The sequence below is a fragment of the Ctenopharyngodon idella genome, chromosome 14 (genome assembly GCF_019924925.1).
Source record: "Ctenopharyngodon idella isolate HZGC_01 chromosome 14, HZGC01, whole genome shotgun sequence".
NCBI classification, from domain to species: Eukaryota; Metazoa; Chordata; class Actinopteri; order Cypriniformes; family Xenocyprididae; genus Ctenopharyngodon; species Ctenopharyngodon idella.
The window spans coordinates 3,222,065-3,238,745 of NC_067233.1; the positions used below are offsets into that span (position 1 = coordinate 3,222,065).

Below are 16,681 nucleotides of genomic sequence, written 5' to 3' on the forward strand. Positions count from 1 at the left end.
CATTCTGAGTCTGTTATTAAAGGTTGAATACAACAAAGTGTTGTCTTAAAGATATGAACACAGAAACATTTAGCTGTATAGCTGTATCAATGATGAACTTTTTATATATAGTTGATGATGGCCATGTTAGTGCAGTGGTGTGGCTGTGCCATGAAGAGTGACCTTAGTGACTATGGAGCGATTGTATCACTGTTGCCGGGCAACGCGGTGATGATGGAGGGCCGTTACGACGTTCTCGGATGTAAAGTCAAAGAGCCCAGCGATAGCTGCGAGCTGCTATCCAGTCAGATAAACAACCACGGCCATCTCATGAAAGACAGCACTGACCACGAAATAGACTGATGAAAACATTTAACACTCGACTTGAGGCTTTAAACGACCACTAACGTCAATAAAAGAAATACCTGAGACTAACAAAACCTGCACGAAAATAATGTAGCAAGCTAACTTTAGCCAACTGTCTAGCGCGATACTGCTCGGATATGGACTGTGACGGGTAAGTATGTGTTGTAACGGAAAAAAGAGATGCTTTTAACTAGCAAATGTTTTTGCTAAAGAGCAAACCGACGTGATTTGTAAAGAGTAAAGTTGTTATTTGAACCGTAAAACGAACAGGAGAACGCATTTTGTATTGCTGTTACTACTATTTGTAGCAGCTAAATTGCTAGCTGTGTGTTGTGCATTCGCGAATGCAGCAGCGAATATTCTAACATGATACCTCATGTTTAAGTTTTATATATAAGAATCTAATTAAACATCTTTGTAAGCGTTTGTAATATTGCAGGCCAGCAGTTGACGAGACATTCAAAGTAATCTCGTGCGGTTACTTGATTCTCGATGCACTGATGTGGTCAATATACTTGCTTTTATCATTCCGTATCATCAAAATAGTAGGTGCAGAACGGTGTAGTGAAGCTGTCACACGAAACTAGTAAAAGTTAGTTTGTGTTAAGAGTAAGGGATTCGTTATTTTAGAGTTTAATGGTTTTAAAATGTTAGTGTTATTAGTTGCAGACATCTTTTTCTTTCATTCATTAGATATGGACTCCCTTGTCCTCTGCCTAGTTTGGATTCGCAGGAGGATGCCAAAGACCCAGGGTTGCACACCTTCAGTCACACACACATGAGGAAAGCCTTTCGGCTTATGAATGACTTGAGAAGGTTGGTAAACTTACTCAGCACCTAGTTATGTTATTCAGGTGAGGTAACCACCATAGACATTGATAAGGGACATTTTCAGGCAGTGGTTTACTTGGATGGAATGGATTCTTTACATTAAATTTGGTCCCCAACAAAATTAAATATTTAGTTATGGTCTTGAAGTTGTCTGTTTTAATTTTGTTGCAAAATGTAACTATATTATCACCCCGCTCTTTATATAAAGTTATATAATATACAAGTATGTCCAACTTTATGCTCACATACATGTATGTTTACCTACTATAGCATACACCGATCAGGCATAACATTATGACCACTGACAGGTGAAGCGAATAACACTGATGATCTCTTCATCACGGCACCTGTTAGTGAGTGGGATATATTAGGCAGCAAGTGAACATTTTATCCTCAAAGTTGATGTGTTAGAAGCAGGAAAAATGGGCAAGCGTAAGGATTTGAGCGAGTTTGACAAGGGCTAAATTGTGATGGCTAGACGACTGGGTCAGTGCATCTCCAAAACTGCAGCTCTTGTCGGGTGTTCCTGGTTTGCAGTGGTCAGTATCTATCAAAAGTGGTCCAAGAAAGGAACAGTGGTGAACCGGTGACAGGGTCATGGGCGACCAAGGCTCATTGATGCACGTGAGGAGCGAAGGCTGGCCCGTGTGGTCCGATCCAACAGACGAGCTACTGTAGATCAAATTGCTCAACAAGTTAATGCTTGTTCTGATAGAAAGGTGTCAGAATACACAGTGCATCACAGTTTGTTGCGTATGGGGCTGCAGGGAAAGCGTCAACAGTGGGAACGTGAGCATCAGAACTGGACCACGGAGCAATGGAAGAAGGTGGCCTGGGCTGATGAATCACGTTTTCTTTTACATCACGTGGATGGCCGGGTGCGTGTGCGTCGCTTACCTGGGGAACACATGGCACCAGGATGCAGTATGGGAAGAAGGCAAGCTGGTGGAGGCAGTGTGATGCTTTGGGCAATGTTCTGCTGGGAAACCTTGGGTCCTGTCATCCATGTGGATGTTACTTTGACACGCACCACCTACCTAAGCATTGTTGCAGACCATGTACACCCTTTCGTGGAAACGGTATTCCCTGGTGGCTGTGGCCTCTTTCAGCAGGATAATGCTCCTGCCACAAATCAAAAATGGTTCAGGAATGGTTTGAGGAGCACAACAACGAGTTTGAGGTGTTGACTTGGCCTCCAAATTCCCCAGATCTCAATCCAATCGAGCATCTGTGGGATGTGCTGAACAAACAAGTCCGATCCATGGAGGCTCCACCTCACAACTTACAGGACTTAAAGGATCTGCTGCTAACATCTTGGTGTCAGATACCACAGCACACCTTCAGGGGTCTAGTGGAGTCCATGCCTCGATGGGTCAGGGCTGTTTTGGCAGCAAAAGGGGGAACAACACAATATTAGGAAGGTGGTCATAATGTTATGCCTGTATTTATCGCCCCCAGCTCTAATCTGCTAAATGTGACTATAAAGCATGAAGATATTAAAATAGCCTATTATAAACATCAACATTTTCTGTAAGAGCTGCTTTAAATTTTTTGTATTGTGAAAAGTGCTAAATCTGAAGTTAATTATTGATTGTGTATGCTGCATGTCCATAAGACATCTCATTTCCCAAAAATATTGTGATTCTTAGTAGATCGTAGTGTCCATTGGTGCCAATGGTTTCTACAACCTATGTAGGCTTATGATACTTTTAGGAGAAACAGCCCTTGTCTTGATCCTCAGTTTGCTTTCATTTTCTGCAGTAGGAGGATGCTTTGTGACGTTCTGCTGGTGGCGGGTGAAGTGGAGGTACCAGCTCACAGAGTAGTGTTAGCGTCCTGCAGTCCTTACTTCTGTGCCATGTTCACAGGTACTCTTTATAAACACGTACTAATGCTTTTCTTACGTTGATGAGAGCAACATGTCTCTCACTGCACTCTGTTGTTTTCCAATACTTAGCAATGTAGGATCTATGACTATGAATTAAAGGGTTAGTTCACCCAAAAATGAAAATTCTGTCATTTATTACTCACCCTCATGCCGTTCCAGACCCGTAAGACCTTCATTAATCTTCGGAACACAAATTAAGATATTTTTGTTGAAATCCGATGGCTCAGTGAGGCCTCCATAGCCAGCAATGACATTTCCTCTCTCAAGATCCATTAATAAAAACATATTTAAGTCAGTTCATGTGAGTACAGTGGTTCAATATTAATATTATAAAGCGACGAGAATATTTTTGGTGCGCCAAAAAAAACAAAATAACGACTTATATAGTGTATATATTATATTATGAATCAGCGTGTCGAATCAGCGGTTCGGAGGGTCAAAGTCACGTGATTTCAGCAGTTTGGCGGTTTGACACGCGATCCGAATCATGATTCGATACGCTGATTCATAACGCTCCGAAGCTTCATGAAGCAGTGTTTTGAAACGACTATACAAGTCGTTATTTTGTTTTTTTTGGCGCACCAAAAATATTCTCGTCGCTTTATAATATTAATATTGAACCACTGTACTCACATGAACTGATTTAAATATGTTTTTAGTACATTAATGGATCTTGAGAGAGGAAATGTCATTGCTGGCTATGGAGGCCTCTCTGAGCCATCGGATTTAATCAAAAATATCTTAATTTGTGTCCCGAAGATTAACGAAGGTCTTACGGGTGTGGAACAGCATGAGGGTGAGTAATAAATTACATTATTTTCATTTTTGGGTGAACTAACCCTTTAATAAAATGAAAATTATGTCATCGTTTACTCACCCTCATGTCATTCCAAAACTGGAAAACACAAAAAAAGATACTATGAAGAATGTTGGTAACCAAAAGTTTTGGAGGCCATTGACATTTTTCAAAATATCTTCTTTTATGTTTCCACAGAAGAAAGAAAGTCAGTCATACAGGTTTGGAACAACACTGAGAGTGAATAAAGGATGATAATTTTTCCTTTTTGGGTGAACTAACCCTTTATTGAAGACTGACCCCTAACTGTTTACAAGGTATTTGAAGCTATATGAGGTGATATAAAGTGTCTCTGCTCATTATTCTGAGCATTCTTGCTTATTTAAGTCTCATTTTCAACAGTTCATCTTTTAGATGTTTGATTGAGAGTTTGCTGGATCTGTATGTGTAATGCTCTGTGTTGTGCTGGATTTGTTCAGGTGACATGAGTGAAAGCAAGGCTCACCATGTCGAGATCAGGGATGTTGATGGACAGACGCTTTTGAAGCTGGTGGATTATATTTACACCGCTGAGATCGAAGTGTCTGAGGATAATGTTCAGGTAAGTCAAGACACATGTACTGTAGCTCTTTGTGTAAAGGCTGATTTCGCTCTCTGCCTCTGGTGCTCTGTTTTGAGCACTGAGAGGCAGGGCATTTCCTCTCATTATTAGCAGAGGAAATGAGCAGAGCTGGAGAGGAAGTTTTCTGTGATGTGCACTTTGCCCTTTGTGTTGGAGCTCAATTGTCCCAGTGTGTTCTGTTGTTTGTGTGTGGGCCTTGTACAGAACACAGCAGAGGAGAACAGATGATCTGACAAGCTTCATGTGTAGGAGCAGTGTGAAGTGTCCTAGTTTTCATCTGGAGAGGATGGGCAGATGCTCCAGTGGGGGTAGCGGCTGTTTATGGCTTAGTTGGTCCATGGAAATTTTAACAATGTCATTCAGTGCAGTGATTCACCATATGTTATATTTCCCTATAAACTATTTCCATTCCTTTTCTAGGAAGAAAGTGGCCATAGAGTTACAATGTGAAGATGTTGCTTTTATGTTAAGTAGCTGATGCTGGGTTAGATTCATTTATTTTCATAATTCACCATTTTAATTAATATCATTCATTCAGGATATAATTAGATGTGGAGACACTAGCTTCTGTTCTTTTGCAATTATTTACTAATAATTAAATCTCTATTAGAATACCTTTTTGAACGATATACAGTGGGGGAAAAGTATTCAACACGTCAACATTTTCTTTACTAAACACAGTTCCAATGCAGCAATTCAACCGGCCACACACAGGAGCTCCTTGCAGGGTTTCTGATCAGGTACAGCTGTCACAAAGAAAACAATAGGCAATGCACTACACTGCCGCGATCCATGCACACTCACCCCGGAAGGCTCCATTATTAAAGAAAGTCATGTTGAAACTCATTTGAAGTTTGCTACACAACATTTGGAAATGCCTGTGAATTACTGGGAGAATATAGTCTGGTCAGATGCAAAAAAATCACACTTTTTTGGCAATAATACCACCCGCCATGTTTGGAGAAGAAATGGCTGTGCATATGACCCTAAAAATACCATACCAACAGTGAAGTTGGGAGGTGGAAGCATCATGTTATGGGTCTGTTTCTCTTCTCATGGTACTGGCAGAATCCATATTATTTAAGGGAAGATGAATGGAGCCATGTACTGGGAAATTCTTGAGATGAATCTGTTGCCATCCAGCAGGATGATGAGGATGAGGGTGGACCTTCCAGCAAATGAGACTCTGAATTGGTTCCAGAGGAAGAAAATAAAGTTGTTGGAATGGCCCAGTCTTAAACCCAATAGAGCATTTGTAGAAGAAATTGAAGATTAAGATTCACAAGAGTGAATGTTCAAGATTTAAAGACGAAGAATGGACCAAAATCCCACCTGAGCACTGTGAGCGATTGATTTGTTCATACAGGATGTGTCTTGAAGCTGTCATTGCAAACAAAGGCTTTTCCAACAAGTATTAAATACAATTTCTGTTAGTGTGTTCAGTACTTTTTCCCTGTGTAATTTTATTTAAACTTTTTTTATTTTATTTAAAAATATGTATTTACATGAGTTATTATTGCCCAATGCATGGGTGGCATAAACACCAAAGGATAGTAGTGGGTGTGTTAGCTGTTCCAGAGATTTAGGGTCTTCCTGAGGGCATTAGTGCAAATCAGTCCATTGCAATCTACTTGTGTCTGATATGGTGACTGACCCAAACCAGACAGTTATAGAAGTGCACAGTCCTATACTGGTTAGTCATCGTGAATTTGGTCGACAGGCTGGCTGGTTACATCTTTATATAGTGTGTGTGATGTGTTTTCATCTCTTTGTGTAATTCCTGCTGTGTTCAGGTGTTACTCCCAGCTGCCAGCCTGCTGCAGTTGATGGATGTTCGACAGGTTTGCTGTGACTTCCTGCAGACGCAGCTCCATCCCACCAACTGCCTGGGCATCCGAGCGTTCGCTGACCTTCACGCCTGCACAGGACTGCTCAGCCAGGCCCACGCTTATGCCGGTGAGCTCTCTTCTTTCTTGAGTCATTGTGGGATGGGTAACAGCTAGTCGAATAAGCAACCCACCAGTATGTATTTTTATGTTAAGATACTTTGTTTGCTTGTTTGAAACAGAGCAGCACTTCACTGATGTCATGGTCGGTGAGGAGTTCATGGCCCTCTCTTTGCAGCAGGTGTGCAGTCTGATCTCCAGTGACAAACTGACCGTGTCCACTGAAGAGAGGGTAACGCATTGCCCAGTTCATTTACTTAGTTTTTGTATTTTCTAACTGTTTTCATCTGCATATTGTGCTCCTCAATGTTTCGTCACATCACAAAACCTGTTTTTAGCTCAGCCTTGCATGATCTGTAGACAACAGACAGTTGATGGTTGGCTTTTACACGCATGCTGGTGTGTGATGCTGACGGAGACGCCGAGCCATCTGTCAGTCACACTGCATTAGCTGCTCTCTGCTTACGAGTAACTTGCGTCTCCAGCCTGCGCTCACACACCCACTTGATGGCAGCTGTCATCTGTCAGATGCCTCAGTGTCATTTGAGCAGCGAGGATGGCGGCCAGGCCCGCTGCGGCTTTGAGATGCAATCACACAATATGCAGAGAAACATATAGTTCACTTTGTTCTGGTCTATTACACCCCCAGGTTTTTGAGGCCATGATCGCCTGGATAAAGCATGATAAAGAGGCCCGTTTGGAGCATATGCCTAAGCTCATGGAACATGTTAGACTGCCCCTGCTATCCAGAGATTACCTGGTTCAGGTATGGCTGCTCACAGTTTCATAGCAAGCTCTCTATATTTGTTGTGATTGCTTTTCTGGTTTTCTTTAAAGGGTTAGTTCACCCAAAAATGAAAGTTCTGTCATTAATTACTCACCCTCAAATCATTCCACACCCGTAAGACCTTCGTTCATCTTCGGAACACAAATTAAGATATTTTTGATGAAATCTGAGAGGTATTTGACTCGTTCATAGACAGTAATTTAACCACCATTTTCAAGGTTCGGAAAGGTACTTAAGACATCGTTAAAACAGTCGACGTGACTGCAATGGTTCAACCTTAATGTTATGAAGTGCTTTGTGTGCAAAAACAAAACAAAAATAACGACTTTTCAACAATATCTTCTCTTCTGTGTCATTCTCATACGTTGTTTACGTCCAGTGCTTCCAGGTTCTACGTCAGAACGCAGACTCATTATTGTCCGGCTCCTGCGTCAGCGTCACACGCATGCGTTGTGCTGCTCATGTGAACAGCATCGGCCAAAAATGAGCCGGCATTCTGATGTAGAACCTGGAAGCATTAACGGTAAAAACGTAAAACCTCTCGGATTTTATCAAAGATATCTTAATTTGTGTTCGGAAGGTCTTACGGGTGTGGAACGACATGAGGGTGAGTACTTAATGACAGAATTTTGGGTGAACTAACCCTTTAAGCATTATTTTTAGGATTTAAATGTGTATTTGTACAGATTGTAGAGGAGGAACCCTTGATAAAAAACAACAACACTTGTAAGGACTTCCTCATTGAGGCGATGAAGTACCACCTTTTACCTGCAGACCAGAGGCACCTTATAAAGACTGACAGAACCAGACCACGCACACCAGTCAGTCTGCCTAAGGTATTAATATACTGCAACACAAAGATTCACTTCAAACATACAGTACCAGGCAAGTTTGGATGTACTTACTAGTTCTTTATTATCTCTGGTTTCCTGTACGATTCACTGACTAAGTAATTTAATCTGCTAAACACAAGCAAGTTTGACGCTGTTCTGTTAAAGACTGTATATATTCCAAGATGCATTCATAATAACTATGAATGAGAAAAAAGTACAACACACTTTATGACCGAATACATCTTGCTATCTAAATAAAAGAGCCAATCGGTAAAGTCAGTGTGTCACTGTGCTGTTTCCCTTTGTGTTTTGAGACTTGCTCTCATGACTGCACATGTGTATTGACTGGCCTAGTATGGAAAATATGTTTTTTAATTCTATTTGAGCATAAGAAACAACATTTATGGGACAGCAGGTTGATTTTTGTTTTGAATCTTGCAGGTGATGATGGTCGTAGGGGGTCAGGCACCTAAGGCCATCCGCAGTGTGGAGTGCTATGACTTTCAAGAGGACCGCTGGTACCAGGTGGCTGACTTACCCTCCAGACGCTGTCGAGCAGGTTGCTCTCTGTTCTGTTCCTTATCGCTCTGTGTGCTTTTCTCTTGGTCTTACTCTCTGTCTGTGTGGCTCATTTAGGTGTGGTGTATATGGCCGGTAAGGTGTATGCTGTGGGGGGATTTAACGGCTCTTTGCGTGTGCGGACGGTGGATGTGTATGATGGGCTAAAGGATCAGTGGAGCTCCGTTCCCAGCATGCAGGAGCGCCGCAGCACTTTAGGAGCAGCTGTACTGGGGGACCTGCTGTACGCTGTCGGTGGCTTTGATGGGAGTACAGGTATGTCTTTGAAAAATGAATCTCAGGTTTATTTATACACTACTTAAAAGGGGCCTATTATGCAAAATTCACTTTTACATGGTGTTTGAACACAAATGTGTGTCAGCAGTGTGTGTACACAACCACTCTATAATGGTAAAAATCCTTTTTTTTTTTTTTTTTTTTTTTTTAATCACTATAAATCATAAGCAGTGCCTCAGAACAAGCTGTTTGCAGATTATAGCTTTTGTGACGTCACAAATGCTTAGGCCACGCCCACGACTGCTGATGGAATCTGCCCTATTAACATAGACTCCCCTAAATGAGCATTTAACAGCAGCATTCAAGTAAGAAATGTGTTCTTATTAAAGCTACTAAAGTTATTCAGTCAAGAGCAGTGAGTGATTTTCTGTTTTCTTTTGTTGTTTGATTCATATTAACAGCAGATACAGCAGTAGGTACTGTATATTACGCTGCTGTCACTTTAATACACAGATCTAATATACACATGCGATTTGTTTCCCTGCTGTTTACGTTCACAGACATAACCGACTGTGTTTATGTGAACTTTTTTGTGGTTTTGACATAACCTTGTGTGTATTTGACAGTTTAAGCGCAATAAGACGTGAACTCACACAACAGCTTTCTGTGCGTGTGCTTCAGATGTGTGCGCTCAGAAAACCATATATCAGAAGTTTAGACTGATATAGCTTTAAAACACATGCAAATAATAAACTTTCATGATGATGAAGAACTGCAATGTCACATGAGCGTGGCCATGATAGAGATGATAATCAAAATCAAACAGATGTTTTGTTTGTGTGTTTTTAGTAGAGTATCCGAGGTACAACTGTATAGGCCCCGCCCTCTTCTGGATAGGGGGCGGGGAGCAGCAGCTCATCTGCATTTAAAGGCACATGCACGAAAACAGCATGTTTTCCTTCCTCTCAAAAATGGGTATTTGCAACATGGTATAATAAATGATCTGTGGGGTATTTTGAGCTGAAACTTCAGACACCTGAGACTTATATTACATTTTGTGAAAAGGGGCATAATAGGTCCTCTTTAAAGTGAAAGTAAAGACATTTATAACCATGTGAAAGATTTCTATTTTAAATATAATCCATATATAATAGAATATAATTTCCACAAAAATATTAAGCAGCACAACTATTTTTAACATTGACAGTAATAAAAACAAAAAATGCTTTTGGTTTTTTCAGCAGCAAATCAGCATATTAGAATTATTTCCGAACAATCATGTGACACTGAAGACTGGAGCTTTGCCATCAAAGAAATAAATTACATTATATTAAAAAAGAAAGAAAAAAAAAACTTATTTTAAATAGTATTATTTCACAATATGACTATTTTTGCTGTATTGTTGATCAAATAAATGCAGTAGTGGTGAGCATAAGAGACTTCTTTTGAATAAGTGTTTTTTTTTTTTTTTATTATTATTATTATTATTATTATTTTTACTATATTTTTTGGATTTGGGTGGTTGTTATTAACACAACTCTGTCTGGTTTTAGGACATGCACAGCCAGCCTCATTTTATCCCTGTTTCACTGACGATTTGAATGGCTGATGAATGTATCCCCCTCTCTGCAGGTCTGTCGTCAGTGGAGGCGTATAACCCCAAGGCTAATGAGTGGGTGTTTGTGGCTCCCATGAACACCAGGCGTAGCAGTGTTGGGGTGGGCGTAGTTGACGGTGAGCATTTTGAGTACATGAACGTTGAGTAATCTGCTCATCATATTGAGGCATGCAACAATAATGTTTTAAGTGGCATGATTTTGCAGTAGTGAATTTGCAAAGAACATTTCGCAACATCTTACCTTTTGGGTGTTACTTATTTGTACACATAACTGTGCAGCTGTGATTTGCATATTAGTTTACTTGAGAGTTCATTTGCACATTCTTTTGTGTAGTGATTTCACACAGTGTGTCTGATGCTTGTACAGGAAAGCTTTATGCTGTTGGAGGTTATGATGGAGCGTCTCGGCAGTGTTTGAGTACTGTAGAGGAGTTTAACCCAGTCACTAATAAGTGGTGCTATGTGGCGGACATGAGCACTAGACGCAGTGGAGCTGGTTAGTTCCTCTTTGGACATGATTTTAATTACATTGGGCTCACTTCTGTTGGTTCTTACAGTTAGCATCTCCACTTATTCACTGGCTGGGATGCGATTGTGTTTGTGTGTACAGGTGTTGGAGTGCTCAATGGACAGCTGTATGCTGCAGGTGGACACGATGGTCCTCTGGTGAGGAAGAGTGTGGAGGTTTATGACCCTGCCACTAACAACTGGAGACAAGTGTGTGACATGAACATGTGCCGAAGGAACGCAGGTGAGCAACCGGAGGAGAGACAGCAGTGCTCGACATTGAGCAGTGTCATGTGCTTGTCCTTTAGATACATAAATTGGTCATTCACTTGTGCAGGTAAAAAACGTAATTGTGTAAATTATTCTGAAGCAATATTCGCATGAGTGTTCTTTCGGCTTTTACTTACATAAATCAGCATATTTGTCTTCTCAATTTGATTCCCAGGACATTTTTTTTTTAATGTTTATAAAGGGCATTTTCCCCCTAACCTTAATAAATGTATGCGTCATCTTTCATGTTGAATTGTAACCAGTCAAATGAAATCAGAAGCTGCATCTGAAGTGGCGTTTAGATGTATTTACACAGACTGTTTAATGAAGCTCAGAGGTAGCAAGAATGCATTTACACTGCAAAATTACAATAATGTTGAGATTGATGTTTTAAATAAATTGTTGTCTGTGTATATTGTGTATAGTTTGTCCAAGCATATTGATGTTTATCAACAAAATTCACTCCTAAAAGTGGGAGTCAGATATGGGAAAGAGGCTAAATGCTCTGTATCGGAAATTGCAAACAAGTTCTATAGAAACTATATCTATAGAATCTATATCTATAGAAATATATAGATAATGATTCACTGATTAACCATTAAAGGATTAGTTCACTAAAATTTCCTGATAATTTACTCACCTTCATGTCATCCAAGATGTTCATGTCTTTCTGTCTTCAGTCGAAAAGAAATTAAGGTTTTTGAGGAAAACATCCCAGGATTTTTCTCCATATAGTGGACTTCACTGGGGTTGAACGGGTTGAAGGTCCAAATGTCAGTTTCAGTGCAGCTTCAAAGAGCTCTACATGATCCCAGACGAGGAATAAGAGTCTTATCTAGAGAAATCATCGGCCATTTTCTAAAAAATACAAAAATTATATACTTTTTAACCACAAATGCTCATCTTGCACTGCTCTGTGATGCATCACGCATTGCGTAATCACGTTGGAAAGGTCACGTGATGTAGGCGGAAGTACCGAGCAAGTGTCTACAAAGTGAACCTGCAAAGACTGTCAAACGCCCTATACAAAAAAAGTAAAACAACGTTTTCTGCCACGGTACTTCCGCCTACGCATGACCTTTCCAACATGATTATGTAATGTGTGGGGCATAACAGCAGTGCAAGACGAGCATTTGTGATTAAAAAGTATATAAATTTTTGGGGTTTTTTTTAGAAAATGACTGATCGTTTCGCTAGGTAAGACCCTTATTCCTCGTCTGGGATCATGTAGAGCTCTTTGAAGCTGCACTGAAACTGACATTTGGACCTTCAACCCGTTGAACCCCAGTGAAGTCCACTATATGGAGAAAAATCCTGGAATGTTTTCCTCAAAAACCTTCATTTCTTTTCAACTGAAGAAAGAAAGACATAAACATATTGGATGACATGGGGGTAAATTATCAGGAAACTTGAAATCTGAAGTGAGCTAATCCTTTAAGATAATTTGGATTGAATAATAGACAAATGTATTAAACTGAATGAGATGAGATGCAAATAAAGGTTTTGATAGAAAAGTTTGATAATAAGAACTTTATGAAAGGCAGTTATGGTGAATGAAATGTTTAGATGTTTGTGATATTGTGTATATGCGCCAAAGCAATTAAAAAAAATCTGTAAATGATTATATCTCATAACTTTTAGTAGTCTTGACACATTTTGAAAGTTTGGATCATATACCAGAAACTTGTGTTACAAGGGCTAAAGTATTGAAGAAAATGGTTTTATTTTTATATAATATATATATATATATATATATATATATATATATATATATATATATATATATATATATATATATATATATATATATATATAAATAAATAAAAAAATGTTCACAAGGGTTCCCGTTGTGAATGTCAAACACTAGACATGTTTCAAGACCTTTAAAATCATTGTTTTTTAAAGGAAGAGCAGGAAAGGCCTGTATTTAAGTGTGTTTGTCTCTAGGAGTGTGTGCCATAAACGGTTTACTGTATGTGATCGGAGGAGACGACGGGTCGTGCAACCTGTCCTCTGTAGAATACTACGACCCTGCTGCTGATAAATGGAGTCTCATCCCCACCAACATGAGCAATGGCCGCAGCTACGCAGGTCTGTTTCACTCTTATGACCTCTATATACAACTAAAGCTAAACTAATCTGCTGTTTTGTCTATTTCAGGGGTGTCCGTTATTGACAAGTCATTATGACTAAAAGTCCTGGGCAGCGGGCCACTTCGCACCTGTCGAGGACTGAGCTGTGACAGACAGACAGTGATTTAAGGCAGAATCCAGATGCTGACAGGTGCTTGAAGCTCTCCATCTAAAAGCCTGACTGCCTCACAAACGCACCGAGCCCTGACCTCTCCCAGTCCCCAGAAAGTGCCATTTAGCTCTGTTATTAACAGAGAGGTCGCATGGTCGCCCCATACAGTGAGTATTAAATGAGAGCTCAGTTACACAGGCCTGACTGGACTGAATCTGCCAGGACAGAGCGTGTAAGGGACGACCACCGGACCTACGCCCTGCACGGGATCTGGGTGGTAGTCTAGGTGCAGGTGAAGAATGTGCCAATAGAGGCCTGCTTTACTACTGACATACAACGCTCTGAACTATGACACTCGCGTAAGATGTCACAACTGATTCTACAGGCTAACACTAATGCTTATGACACCCTTTAAACTGGATCAGGACTGGATATCACTGACTTCTGTTGTTTTGGTTACAGGGTTACTTAATGTTTTCCATTTATATGAAAAGTAATATGGGAACAATTCTATAAGTTGTTTTAACCAGCTGCTTTTGTGCCATATAGTATTGAGGATGTTAAACTGCTAAACAGAAACACCATAAATCTCACAGGGTAAAGCCTGTTTACACCGAGAGCGATAAAGATATAAGATATAAATGCAAGAACAGCAGTGTCCACCCCACGGCTATAACAATATAGAGAAACGATATTATTGGGATCACTTTCAGAACGATTTTTTGTTGAACGATAAAACACTGACAGCCAATAAGAATCCATTCTAATTTAAAGGCTCGCGCATTTAAAATGGCGGACGACAGTGCGGAGACGTTAATCGCCGAGGTCCAGAAAAAGCCACCACTGTTTGACAAGCCTAACCCCCTTTTCAAAGATACTTTAAAGAAAATTGAGATATGGAAAACAATCAGTCGGAATAAATGGTGAGAAGTATTAACAATATATGCCAGGGTAGCAAACAGTGTAAAATAAAATTACCTCAGGTATCCAGCGCTATTTTTGACAACATTGTCTTGCATCCTTTGAAGACTAGTCGTTGGTTTTTATTCCACGATACTGACTTCGTCAGGTAAATTCACTGTTAGATTAGATCGATTATACTAGCTATTCACTCGAAACAGCACGCTGAGGACATCTGCTGGTTAAAGCCGTGTAACTGCAACAAGAACAGCAAAAACGTACACACTTTGAAACTGCAGTGCTTGAGCTTAGAATAAACAGACCATTATCGTTCGTTGGTGTGGACGCAAATATAGTTATCGTTCTTGGTGTGAACGGGCCTTAAAGGTGCGGTCACATTAGCGCCATTTCTGCAAAATATCGCGTACTGTAGTGATGTATGAAGCACGGCTCACACAGAAGTCACTTTCAAACCAATCAGGTTACTGAAATCTTTCGCCTTCATAAAATTCCAGATGGCATGGATTCCTACTGAAATTACTGGATTTTGCCGGTGAAAGTTGCAAAACAACGTGACCGCACCTTAATGTGCCAAATGTAACACATAATCATATGGATTATACTGTATGTTAGTTACTTGTACATAAGCTTTTTTTCATGATGCAGTTTGGTGTGCAATCGTCCATGTTGGACACACAGACTCTTTCTTTTATAATAATAATAATAATAACTCTATGGATGCAGTCACTGAAACAGCACTGGCTTGGTGTCTCTTTGGTAAAATTGCACTGTTCATCTTAGTCAGCACTCAGCAGACTTATATTTCAATCGCAGGTAAATACCAAGACAGCAAATATTTTTGAAAGTACACCATTTATCCTGTTCTACCCTGACATGGGCTGCTGGTTCACTGGGTGTTTTGGATCTGTGATTCAACAGAAGTGGACATTTGAAGACTGTTTTATTTTATTTAAAAAATATTAAGTCTTCTAATGTTGTGTTCCTTATTATTGAGTTCTGTAAAGCTTCATTGTTTACAATACTGATCATTGTGAATTAATTTTGATAGAATTAAGCCCACATTCCCAGCTCACATCACATTTTCACACTAAGCTACTTTGTTCATTTGGATATATATTGATATGAAAGTCATACTATGCATTAAAACATTGCTTATAATGTTTTTTGTTGTTCCCAGTGGTTGAGTTTATTTTGTGCTATGCCTGCCTGGTATAACTGCTGCCATTACATTTGATGTCTTTAAACATCATAATCCACAACTCTATGACATTCCAGTGTGGTGCATCATCTATGGATTATGCACGAATGTGGTTTGTGAACAAGGTGTTAATGTATTTCTAAACAAATGTATTAAATTAAGTTTTGTTAAGAGAATTTGATTGCCACGTCTTTGTGTTGTGACTGCTAGTCTATAAACTGCCACTGGGGGGCAGCGGTCAGTCATACATCGCCAAGATGAAAGTGAAAATGATCTTGGAGATGTCAGGTTTGCATTAACATCATCAAATTTAAGCGGTCAACGCTTTCCGTGTGATACTCCTCACACCATATGTCAACAGTCTGTTTCACAAGTAAAAACTCAATTTTCTTAAAAAAAAAAAAAAAAAAAAAAATTCCCTATTTTTTTTTTTTTACGATAACATATACCATCGATTAACAACCACAGTAGGGCTGTATTTAAAGGTTCATGCTTCTGTTGAAGCCGTCCGCCCGCATTATTTCAACTTGTTTTTAAATTAATCATGTTTTATAGCGGGATATTGTGCTGAAAACCTACATTACCCAGAGTCTGTAGAGAGGCGGGCGGCACAACAAGCAAAACGCGCCAAAAGACGTTATTTTAGCCCCGCCCACTCTATTGAAGCACAAGTCGGTCTGCCTACGCTCTCCAAATCGGCCTACATAAATATTTGTATAGGTTATATATGATTTTTACAATAAACAAACTATTGTTTTTTAAATAACCTTGTACATTTGTATTTTTGTCTGATTTTCAAATTCTTCTTTTGCTTCAAATCAAAGTTTGAAATGTTATAATCAGAGGTCGAATTGTAAAAAAAAAATCAAAAATCAAGGGGGATGGTATAGAAGAGAACAGAAAAAAGAGACAAACAGAAACACAAGAGCTACAACTGACTTCAGCCACAGCCTTAGATGAAATCAACTGAAGATAAAAGAAGACATAAATCTCTCCAGATCTCAGCAGAGGAGGGTTAAACAACTCCACAAACAGCATTACAGCTTCACATATTACTAACCAGACTGACTTTATTTCTGT

General features: G+C 39.7%; 1 protein-coding gene across 1 annotated transcript; it reads left to right on the plus strand.

Moving 5' to 3' along the window:
* Positions 1–194: 194 nt before the first annotated feature.
* On the plus strand, positions 195–15,777 carry klhl3 (kelch-like family member 3). The gene is made up of 15 exons (XM_051918412.1): positions 195–496; positions 1,039–1,161; positions 2,938–3,044; positions 4,340–4,461; positions 6,276–6,438; positions 6,551–6,660; positions 7,078–7,194; positions 7,902–8,051; positions 8,490–8,607; positions 8,685–8,882; positions 10,476–10,577; positions 10,829–10,957; positions 11,072–11,212; positions 13,186–13,329; positions 13,399–15,777. The coding sequence occupies exons 1-15, from the start codon at positions 483–485 to the stop codon at positions 13,425–13,427; spliced, it is 1,767 nt and encodes a 588-aa protein (XP_051774372.1). The 5' UTR covers positions 195–482; the 3' UTR covers positions 13,428–15,777.
* Positions 15,778–16,681: the final 904 nt, after the last annotated feature.